The 12,186-nt window shown below is 42.1% G+C and overlaps 1 protein-coding gene across 3 annotated transcripts in view; it reads right to left on the bottom strand.

Moving 5' to 3' along the window:
* Positions 1-422: 422 nt before the first annotated feature.
* Positions 423-12,186, bottom strand: part of rassf5 (Ras association domain family member 5) — a 69,882-nt gene continuing 58,118 nt past the window's right edge. For all 3 annotated transcript variants that reach the window (XM_033042957.1, XM_033042958.1, XM_033042959.1), the window contains 4 exons: positions 8,501-8,611; positions 7,552-7,849; positions 6,570-6,685; positions 423-3,000 (listed from right to left, as the gene is read on the bottom strand). In XM_033042957.1, coding sequence (XP_032898848.1) covers positions 2,851-3,000; positions 6,570-6,685; positions 7,552-7,849; positions 8,501-8,611 — 675 coding nt within the window. In that variant the 3' untranslated portion in view covers positions 423-2,850. The remainder of the gene's footprint in view (positions 3,001-6,569; positions 6,686-7,551; positions 7,850-8,500; positions 8,612-12,186) is intronic.

Below are 12,186 nucleotides of genomic sequence, written 5' to 3'. Positions count from 1 at the left end.
AAAATTCCTTACAATATTTTAATCAGATAAACACACCGCTAACAGAATGAGCTGATTTATATTTGTATAAAAATGACAGTTTTTGCATAATTTAAGATCTGGTAATGAGATTGTAGGTTTATATCAACAGTGACTGAACACGTGATCTCGTAAAGCAGCAAAGATCAGACGTGAATCAGATATTTCACTATTACCCATTTGTGTGGGGTGGATACAGTATCAGGGGAACCTTCAATGGTAGGTGGGCCCTGTTGCACAAAGGTAAGTTTGTACAATAAATTACAGTAATCTTTAAATACACCTTTATTCATATTTAAGTTAAAGAGGTCACTTACAAATTTGATCGTTGAGGCTCTTATTGCATTTGAAAATGTCTCAGCTGCATTGTCCAATAGTTGGGAGTTAAGTGAATTTTGTAAAAAAAAGAAAAAAGAAACCGATTTAAAAAAGAGATTAGTTAACTATTTACTCTGAAAAAAGTATGGGAAGAATCTATACATGCGAGATAAAATCTAAGGTGCTGGGAAACTCAGTGGGTCGGGCTGCATCGGGGAAAGGAATGGACAGACAACATTTCAGTTCCGGACTTGTTCACTGATGGGAGTGTCGCGACCCGAAACGTCACCTATCCATGTTCTCCACAGATGCTGCCTGACCCGCTGAGTTACTCCAGCATTTTTGTCTCCCTTCGATTTTTCCAGCATTTGCAGTTCTTTCTTAGGCATAAATATAAAACAGTTTCATAATGAACAGCAAAAATAACGTGAATATTCTTGTTAAATACACCTGGGCAAGACATTAAACAAAATACTCAGGTTGCCTGACAGTGATAATGTTTATCAAGTACCAATGCAAAAAAAAGCCTAACAAAGACAATCTGAACACTCTCAGTTTGAAGAAGGGCCTCAACCCGAAACGTCACCTATACCTCTTCTCCAGAGATGCTGCTTGTCCCGCTGAGTTACTCCAGCACTCGGTGTCTGTCTTTGGTGTAAACCAGCACCTGCAGTTCCGTCCTGCACAAGCGGATTGAACTGTAGGCAGAGTCATGAATGGTGTAGGTGTCAAGGTTGGCATTAATAGTGAGTGAATCAGCGCACGTTCAGATGTCACACTCTTCCGCTGTGTTTAAATCACAAGCTTCACCCTGCTGGATTTGATGACTTCTTCCCTCAGACCTCGACGGCCCATTACTGCTGGCTCATCTACAACCTTCTCTCCCCAAGTCCTGCCTCTCCCTTGTTCAGCAACTTGCCCGGGTTTCAGGTCTGGTCACCTCTCCTAAATATTACATATTTGTCCCAGAATCCGTTTGCCTCTGGCTTTTATGAGGAGTCTTGAGGACCATTACTGAGAATAAGACATTATTTACACTCGGCCTCTATTGAAATCTGATTATTTTATTGAAATTAGCCAGTACTGTTAAAACACTCAGAGATTATTTGCAGTTATAGATAAAACTTCCTCTATTCTGCTGCTTAAAGAGTCTAATGCAAGGGTTCCCAACCTGGGTTAAATGTACCTCCAGGTTGTGAATTTGTACATATTTGTTCTCATTGGCTGACTGTGTTTGGTTCTGGTATACGGGTATCTGTTCATCATTAGTTGTTCATAAATAAGTGAAATAACATTGTTATGTGCTATTAAAGTTGCCGGGGGTAAACGGGCCGAATAAGGTTGGGAACCCCTGGTCTAATGTGATAATTGCACTTCCCACACAAGTTATCCATTTGGCCTTTGAGAAAGATGATAAAAGTTCGACCACACCCTAACACAAGATGCTTGAGTGCGGAAAAATCCTTAAGGTCGACACGCTGGAGCTCTTTCTAGGTTCTAAACGTAATTGGAGCAGCTAAATCACAGGATTAACTAAAGAATGGTCTCTCAATAAAGATTTAATTTTAAATTAGACTAATATATCAGAACTAATACAATACAGAATCAATGCTAGAGGAAGTGGAATGGCACACGACCAAAAGCAGATTTCAGCAGGTCACTAGAATAAAAAATGCAAAACTATTTCCCAATATTTGGAAGCAGCAACTGTAACGAAAAGATGATTTATTCATAAAGTTTAGGGACATTTCTACCAATATTATTGTTTTTTTTTGTATAGTTAGAGATGTATTATTAATGACAAACAGGGTGCATGTTGAATGTTTTATGTAACGAGGCGTTTGGTCACTTGCCTGTAACTAGAGATCTTCATTGTCCATGACACAACACAACTCTCCTTAAGTGATCCAATCCAGAAAGTTGTATACATTGGGACAACTGTGGATACAATGGGATTCTATCCAATTACACAGAGCTCTCAGGCATGCATCACTTGGTTTTTTTCTTTGAAATGAACAACAATTAGTTAGGTATAACATGCAGAAAAAGCTACCAATATTTTGTGAGCAGTCATAAAGATGCTGGAGATAATGGTTTGGTGCACAGCAGAACAGTCAACACAACCTTGGTGCATTCAGTGCCCTGTGGTCTCGGAATGGCATGGTGATTTTTGCCATACCCAAATGTACAGGCGATTTCCAATCTTGACATGAAAAAGCAAAGAAATACACAAGCGTAGATGGGTTTTAGATTCACAGTATTCTTTGAATAGACTTTAAAGATGGCCCATAATATGTTTTGCCTTCAGGGGTTTTTATATCAAACAATGTTAAGAAAAAGCGACGGTTCCTTTGGTCAGTCCAAAGTGGGAGCTCCAGCAGGCTGTAACGTTGTTCATAGCTGTGGCTATGTTGATGCCTTCTTGCACTTGCCCCTTGACATAATCTGCTCAAATGACTCAAGCAATACTTAAAGATAGATTCATACTCAGAGTCTGGTGTCTCTGTGACCCGGTTAGCCCGGTTTCCCCGCTGCCTTCAAGGCTTGCTCCAGCTTCTGACGAAACGCAACGAACTTCTGCTGTGCCTGGTGGATCCGTTCCTTTTCCTCTTTCTCCAGTATGATGAGGAAATTTTGCAATTCGGGCACACTAAAGGCATCCCACTGCAGAAATGAAAAAGTTCCTAAAGGTTAATAGGATCATTCCAAAGTATAAATTGAATGTTTCACAATTGTTTAAATTTGACCATGGATTAAAGTAGGCAAAAGAGAAGGTAGTGGAGGTACAGCAAAAACTTCCTGTAGTTAGGTTAGTTACCAGACCCACTGTGTTGTTTCTTGGACTGAAGTTGGGCACAAGGGCCTGTTTCCATGCGGTATAACTTTATGACTGCTGAGGATGGGAGGAAATTGCCAAAATACTGGCAATAACATTCCAATCCTCTTTAGATTTAGGAATAGTGGGACAGGAAGAGAATTTCTTAAGTTACACCCTTGTTCAAAAACTGAGGAAATGGATACAGTTACAGAACCCCAGCAACTGGGGTTAATGGGTGATTCCAGTGGCACAGCGGTAGAGTTGCTGCCTCACAGCGAATGCAGCGCCAGAGACCCAGTTTTGATCCTGACTACGGGGTGCTGTCTGTACGGAGTTTGTACGTTCTCCCCGTGACCTGCGTGGGTTTTCTCCGAGATCTTCGGTTTCCTCCCACACTCCAAAGACGTACAGGTTTGTAGGTTAATTTAGCTTGGTAAATGTAAAAATTGGCCCAAGTGGGTGTAGGATAGTGTTAATGTGTGGAGATCGCTGGTCGGCGCGGACTCGGTGGGCCGAAGGGCCTGTTTTCGCGCTGTATCTCTAAACTAAACTGCAGAATAATAACAGGAAATTTCAAAACATAATAATCTGTACAAATAGTACTGATCAATGTGATCTAATTAATGAAAACAGCATGGTGTAAAGAGAATATAGTACTTGCTTAACCTATTTCGAGACCTTTAAAGAGATTACAGAGAAGGTTAATAAGGGCCATGCAGTAGATAAGGTATGTGGGGATTTATGAAAGGCATACTTAATAGTCTGGTCACAAGGTTAAATGCTTTGAAATAAAAGAGTCAGTGGCCTCCGTAAGAAACAACGGTTTTGGTAAATGTTTCTTGCTTGCACCGGAGGAAGTGATAGTTTCCAAGGGAGGGGTTGGAACTTCCGACTGGTTTTAGAATAATAATTTGCCTGCACAGTCGACCTTTTCAAAACTCCAAGATGATAAATTTGCAGGTAAAGTGAACCGCGGCGAGGATAGTGACAGCTGTCGAGAGGACAAGCTGATGGAAATGGGTAGACAAATGTCAAATGAAATTAATACAAAGAATTGTGGCAATATTTCCTGTTAGGATGAAAGGGATGAGTTAAAAGGACACAAAGTGCTGGGGTAACTCAGCGGGTCGGGCAGTATGACCTAGTGATTTATTCCAGCACTTTGTGTCACGCAGAGAGTGGTGAATCTCTGGAATTCTCTGCCACAGAAGGTAATTGAGGCCAGTTCATTGGTTATATTTAAGAGGGAGTTAGATGTGGCCCTTGTGGCTAAAGGGATCAGGGGGTATGGAGAGAAGGCAGGTACAGGATACTGAGTTGGATGATCAGCCATGATCATATTGAATGGTGAATGGTGCAGGCTCGAAGGGCTGAATGGCCTACTCCTGCACCTATTTTCTATGTTTATGTTTCTATGTGTCCTTTTGTGTAAATCAGCATTGGCAGTTCCTTGTTTCTACAGGGATGAGTTAAATTGTTACAGGATACAATTCTATTAAAAGGATGCAGGCTGACAGAGACGTAGGTGTGGATGTACATAAATGTTTCTGATTGTGGGACATTTTGAGAAGGCAAATCATGAAGGATGTCTGCCCTCACAAATGTTGGCAGAATTGTACAAAGCAAAGGAAACTTTCCAAAAGACTAAGTCAGCGACCTCTGGAGTAGAGCTGCTAATCGTGACCATGGCACTTCATGAAAGAGACACAGACCTTAGGATGATTTCACACATCATGTACATAGGCTTCAGGGAAAGGCTGTTGACACTGGATGCCTCTTAGAGCAAAGAGGTGACACGAGATGTGATGGAGGTGTTCAAAATAATGAGGGATTTAGATAGCTAGAAACTGTTTCAATTTGATACAGGCCAGGTGGCAGAGTGTTTAAATTAGTGAACTAGTCGCCAGGCATAAGGGCCATTGATCAAGAGACGAGTTTGAATATCACCTTGGCGTATTTAAATCTAAGTAATTAACTTTAAAAATTCTGGAATAAAAAAATGTATATAAACTAATCTCCATGACAGTAACCATAAAACTGCAGATGTTATAAAAACCCACCTGCTCTATTAATACACCTAAGGTAGACAAAAATGCTGGAGAAACTCAGTGGGTGCAGCATCATCTATGGAGCGAAGGAAATAGGCAATGTTTCGGGCCCAAACCCCAAAGGGTTTCGGCCCGAAATGTTGCCTATTTCCTTCGCTCCATAGATGCTGCCTCGCCCGCTGAGTTTCTCCAGCATTTTTGTCTACCATCGATTTTCCAGCATCTACAGTTCCTACTTAATACACCTAATGTCCTTCAGGGAAGGGAATCCACCCTGCTTATCTGGTCTAGCATTTATACGCGACTCCAGAAACACCAATATAATAGACTTTAAATTGTCTCAAAGGCAGTTAAATGGCAATTAGTTGTAGACAAGAAGTGCTATTAATGTTCCCAAGCCATGAATGAATTAAAGAAAGAGATGAAAGGTTTGTGAACCAGAGGACATGGATGTAAATGGCAGCAGAGTGGAATGTGACGAAGGAACCCTGTATTTACACTGGCAGGTGGTGCAGCGGTGAAGTTGCTGCTTCACAGCGCCCGAGACCCGGGTTCGATCCTAACTACGGGTATTGTCTATATGTAGTTTGTACGTTCTCCCTGTGATCGCGTGGGTTTTCTCCAGTTTGTAGGCTAATTGACGTTGGTACGATAGTGTTAGTGTACGGGGTGATTGCTGTTCGGTGGGACGAAGAGCCAGTTTCTGCGCTCAGTCTCTGAAGTCTAAATTGGTTGGCACGGAGACGCATTGCCAGTCTGGGTTAGCGGAAGCAGAATCAAATCAGCACTTTCAGAAATAAATTTGAAGAGTAATCAAAAGAAAAAGGATTTACAGGTCCGTGGATTTACGTCAGGGAGTGCGACTCAAAGACTTTGTGCTTTTTCCGTTCCTTGAATGTATTCCGTGCAACGTTAGCAAGGACTCAGAAAGAAAGGAATGCCAGGCCTGTGCTGTTTCCTGATTATTGGGATTTTGAGCAGCAGTTTTTGTCAGTGTCTCTGAGACTTGCTCTGCTTCAATAACTCATGTCAAGGCTTCTTTGCTCATATCATCTTGCACAGGACACTCCAACTCCACGCACACACATTTCACAGACATTACACTTGTAATGCTGGCGTTTTTCCAGCACGCGCCACTGAATAAATTACAGTTCTTCACATGTATTGGAATACCATGAAAAAGGAAGAGCTTCTGTTGCACCAGTAGATTGGTGCCAGCAACACAAGATGGTGACTCATTGACACCTCAAAGGTGATTAGTGATAAATGATGTACCAGAACATTAAAAAAAGAATTAAAACTAAACACAAACCGAGCTGCTCTTTTCTTTCTGCAAACAAGGGGGGGAATAAATGACAAACGCCTACCTCAACTTCCCCCGTTTCGTTCTCCTTCAATGCAAAACTTGAGGCTTCGGTGTCTGGACCAGCCAGCAGACGGATTAGAAGCGGCTGCTCATTTCCTTTCAGTTTCTGCAGGTGGACTAGAAATGTTTCAAATGTCTGGGTTAGCAAGTGCTTTGATTTATAGCGAAACAATAGACAAAGCAACAAACAAATTCCTAACTGAGGACAAGCTAATGCACAAGAGGAGGAAGAGGCCATTCGGCCCCTCAGGTTTACTCTACCATTGAATATAATCATAGGGACAGAGGGACATGGTGTAGCAGTAGAGCTGCTGCCTCACAGCGCCAGAGACCTGTACTCGATCCTGACTACTGGTGCTGCCTGTACGGAGTTTGTACGTTCTCCCCGTGATAATGTAGGTTTTCTCCGGGTGCACAGATTTCCTCCCACATTCCAAAGATGTGCAGGTTTGTAGATTGGCTTTTGTAAATTGACGCTAGTGTGTAGGATGGAACTAGTGTACAAATGATTGTATGTCGGCATGGGCTTAGTGGGCCGAAGGGCCTGTTTCCATGCTATATCTCTACGTGGGCAGATGGTTGGATAAAGGCCTGAGATGAAAAGATAAAAAATGTCAGATATGGAGAGAAGGGGCATGAAATGTGAAGCCACAGGAAGGAAGTGAGAGACATAGGTAGGTGACATTTTGGTTCAGGCTGTTTATTTATGTGAATAACCCCTCTCTGGCTTTAAAATGGAGGGTACTCTGGAATTCTAGTCTTTGTCCATCTTTAGATTAAAGGGCGTCCCACTTACGCGATTTTTTCGGCAACTTGCTGGCACCTGTCATAGTTGCAGCAGGTTGCCGAAAATTTTCAACATGTTGAAAATCCAGCGGCGACCAGAAAAAGGTACGTCTCTTTGAGCGACTACTCACCACCATACAGGCGTTACCCTGCGTGTTCTAACATATTATGGAAAGTACAAACAGATATTTAATTACCATCATTCCCTTTTTTTGTCTGGTAGAAGAGAGCATATTTTTGTGGATTATCGATGACCATGAACTTCTTGAGCAAGCCTATGATCACTTGGTTCGCCGTGGTGCTACCGCTGATGTGAAGCTGTTTGATAGCATCCAGCGGCAGGTAGAATGATGTGCGTTTGTCTGTTATTTCCGCTGGATTCACTTCCTTCAGCACGTCGTAGATTGACTGTGGTCTGATGCCTGCTGGGACAGTGACAGGGCGGCGCAGTTTGAGGTGCACCTTGATGAAGCCCGTGTAACTACCGTCTGAATTCTGAAAAATAACACCATCATTAGAATTCATAAAGAAACTCACGATTCAGGAGTTGAACTCCATATATACCTTGGACATCAGACAATAGACAATAGGTGCAGGAGTAGGCCATTTGGCCCTTCGAGCCAGCACCGCCATTCAATATGATCATGGCTGATCATCCCCAATCAGTACCCCGTTGCTGCCTTCTCCCCATATCCCTTCACTCCGCTATCTTTAAGAGCTCTATCTGACTCTCTGATCTCTCATTCCCTATGGAATTGATAAAGAGTGGGAGAGTGAGATGCCAAATTTAAAGAGCAAATGATCAGGAAGCTGAGTGGCAGTTCAAGTCGTCCAGCAATTATAAATATAGCGGACCAGCTAAAGGCAGCGTATTGCCTCTCTGATACTAACGACCACATGGAAAAGGTACAGCGTGTTCCTTTGGAGGTGGAGAGGAACCGACTACTGACAGTCAGATTGTCCGGGAGGAAGCTTAAAGATAGTAGCTCACAGGTATCTCTGGACTCATTTCCATACACATTTATCCACTGCAAATACAGCATGCTCCATTCTGGATTCCACAGGAAATTCAACGGCACTGTGTTCAAATCATATTTACCTTGATATTTATAACAATGGCTACATTTACATTTTAATTGTACTTACTAAGCGCATTCCCAAACAGTTTTTGACGTTTCCATTATATTCTGCTATTTTTTGTTTAATCTCCTTTTCCGTAAGGACCAGTGGTTTCTCTTCCTCTTTAGTTGCCACATTCTGAAACATAAAAATAAGTCATAGTTCAGAAGGGCTTTGTACATTTTTGGTCCCCTTCCACTGTTGTTATCGGTACTTTCTCTGGAGCTCTGACACCATATTCTACACGGTATATTGCACTAGCTGATGTAGTATGGCAGGATTTTGTCTATATATCATGCAAAATAAAGTTTGTCACTGTATCGCAGTACATGTAACAGTAATAAACCAATATCAACTCCAAAATCATCATTAACTTGAACTCCATCAGTATCATTTGCCAAGTGAACACTTACAAATTGTTTTGAGACAGGATAGTTAAAATAATCTTGTGATCCAATACTTTGAAATGCAACCCTTGCAGTTTTCTGTCTGAAGAAAGGTTTCGGCCTGAAACGTTGCATATTTCCTTCGCTCCATAGATACTGCCTCACCCACTGAGTTTCTCCAGCATTTTTGTCTACCTTGCAGTTTTCTGGTGATTCTCAAAAGTCCCTGTAAGGAACCTGTTTGTTGATTGTTCATTTCCCTTCAATGATGGATACTGTCTAGCCTGCTGAGATCCTGCAGCACTTTTGTCTTTTTGCCCAGTAAGGAAGCAGTGTAGTTGCATCGTGTGTCTTGTTATCCTAACCCGCTACTCGCTGAACTCAGGACAGCTCCATTTTGGACAATAGTTGTGAGATCCTTCATCAACACAAACAGAAGGGCCAATGGCTATTGGCGATATCTGTCTAAACTTCTAAAATTGGACTCAAAGATTGCAGACACTTGAGCCCAGCTCATGCCACTATTAAAATAACAAAATTCTGCCCATTTTAAGTCCCCAAAAAAGCGACAATCCATCCAATTTCTTTTTCAGAGTTCAAAAGAAGAATGTTGTTATGAAGCATTGTCTTCAAAATAGACTGTGGGATGGTGCAGTCTATTTTAACTGGGGCTATTTGTATCTGCTTAAATAATATTGCAGTTCTATTTTACAGGAGATATCTGGGTGTTGTGGAGGTTTCCAAGCAAGAGGTTCCTCAGGGACCAATCTGAAGACAAAAGAGCTGCAGATGGTAACTTGATTTGATTGTCACTCCTAAATACCTATGCTGCCATAAAATGATGAAGGAATAAAAAGTAAATGTGTCAAAGATGGTGGCGTTGGAAGCTCCATACAATCAGCTAACCTTAACAACAGTAGAGTTGCTGCCTTACAGTGCTTGCAGCGCCGGAGACCCGGGTTCCATCCCGACTACGGGCGCTGTCTGTACGGAGTTTGTACGTTCTCCCCGTGACTGCATGGGTTTTCTCTGAGATCTTCAGTTTCCTCCCACACTCCAAAGACGTACAGGTTTGTAGGCTAACCGGCTTGGTGTATTTGTAAGTTGTCCCTTGTGTGTGTTGGATAGTGTTAATGTGCGGCGATGGCTGGTCGGCAGGCCGAAGGGCCTTTTTCCGTGCTGTATCTCTAAAATTAATAAAACTAATACTGAACATTGTCCCAGAAGCACAAAGTATCCAACTATTAATATCACCAAAAGCAATTTCTAACATTGTCATGAAATACATTGGCTTAGACAAAAGTGCTGGAGAAACTCAGCAGGGTGCAGCAGCATCTATGGAGCGAAGGAAATAGGCAATGTTTCAGCCCGAAACGTTGCCTATTTCCTTCGCTCCAGAGATGCTGCTGCACCCGCTGAGTTTCTCCAGCACTTTTGTCTACCTTCGTTTTTCCAGCATCTGCAGTTGCTTCTTAAATATGTTGGCTTAACTTGCGACAGGCACATAAACCATGGAACAAGTGGAAACATCTATGCAGTATGCTGCAGAGGGGCTGTGCAGGATCATTGGGGAAAGAGGCAGGCCTACCTTATACAGGAATGGGCACGTCCTACCCTTGGTCAATTGTAAACTCAAAGTAAGTAATCCTCTCAAGAAAATAAAGTCAAAAATGTAAGTATGACATTAAATAGATATGCCAAACACTAAAAAAAATAATCAAAAATTGGACAAATGGGAAGGATGTGATTGCACTGGAGGGGGTGCAGAGAGGATAATGGCTGGAATGGGATGTTTTAGTGATAAGCATGGCTAACCTGGGGGGGGGGGGTTCTGTAGAGTGAAGGAGGCTGAGGGATGATCTGAATGAGCTATATAAAATTATGAACTTAGAATGGGCACACAGTGAGATACTCTTTCCCTTTGCCAAGGTAGGTTACAACCAGAGGATGTGTGTGTGTGTGTGTGTGTGTGTGTGTGTGTGTGTGTGTGTGTGTGTGTGTGTGTGTGTGTGTGTGTGTGTGTGTGTGTGTGTGTGTGTGTGTGTGTGTGTGTGTGTGTGTGTGTGTACGCATAACTTAAAAAGCAACTGGAAAATGTGATTAACATAGAGAGGGTGTATTTCCATGCTGCATGACAGTCATTCAATGATTCCAAACACATGTTGAATTAAGCAATAAAATGTCCCAAAGAGTGATCCATCAGTGGATGAGTAAGGACATTCAAAATAGTTTCAGATAAGAGGCTTCAAACTTTGCCAAATATAGCAATAAGGATGAGAAGAGTACTTTGATGCAGAAATGCATGACCAATAATAGATGAAGGGGGAGGCACAATGAGAATAAATGAATAATTATGAGAAAAAATGATTATAAATTCTATGACAATGTAAAAAGGATCAGTTATTTAGAATTGGGATGAAGAGAAATCTCTTGAGGCAGTGAGTTGCAAATCTGCAGATATGTGACCACAGAGTGCAGCTGCGAAGCTCAGACATTAAATATAGTCAAGCCTGGGATGAATAGATTTTAGACAGTAGGCAATCAGAGGGAGAGGGGGTGAGGTGATTGTACAGGAAAGTGGCAGAGGTGCCAGACTGCCCATAATGGTATTGAACAGTGGGGTAAGGTTGGGTCCTCAGGCATACACAATTCCTTTTTAAATATGCTTCTGAGCTGCCCTGCTCCCATGATGTTCCTAACTCCACTGCTTGGCCTGTTTGGTATGGCCATTACCGGCAGTCTCGGAGCCATGATGACTGGGAAGCGTCTGCTGAACACAGCACCAGCTGCATCACCCTCAGCCGGCCCAACCTCCTCCATGTGTTGGAAGGAACTGCAGATGCTGGTTTAAAAAGAAGGTAGACAAAAAATGCTGGAGTAACTCAGCGGGTCCGGCAGGCAGCATCTCTGGAGAGAAGGAATGGGTGACGTTTCGGGACTTGACCCTTCTTCAGTATCTTCAAACTCCTCGAATGCATTATTGGAATATGAACTCCTGCAGATTTCCTAGCTCTTTGTTCTTAAGTTGCATGAGATTTCATTTCCATTATTGTTCATTTTTTAACATTTTTAATTGTTTTATTTTGCTCCACAACAAGAACATCAAACATGATTTCATCATCTTTCAGAAAAAGGCAACCAGATGAAAGGTAACCTATTTTTTCTTGTTTCCCGATTGTCACGCTACCCATCCTGGCTGAGGCGAGCGAGTCCAGCACAAAACATGAAAAGTTCAAAATAAAAATACTGCAGTTGCTGGAAATCCATCATTAAATAGAAACTTAAATATTGATTGCTCCCATTTCTGCAGATATGCAAACCATTTAA

Source organism: Amblyraja radiata, chromosome 24 (assembly GCF_010909765.2).
Source record: "Amblyraja radiata isolate CabotCenter1 chromosome 24, sAmbRad1.1.pri, whole genome shotgun sequence".
NCBI lineage: Eukaryota > Metazoa > Chordata > Chondrichthyes > Rajiformes > Rajidae > Amblyraja > Amblyraja radiata.
This window is presented reverse-complemented; position numbering and strand designations above follow the sequence as displayed.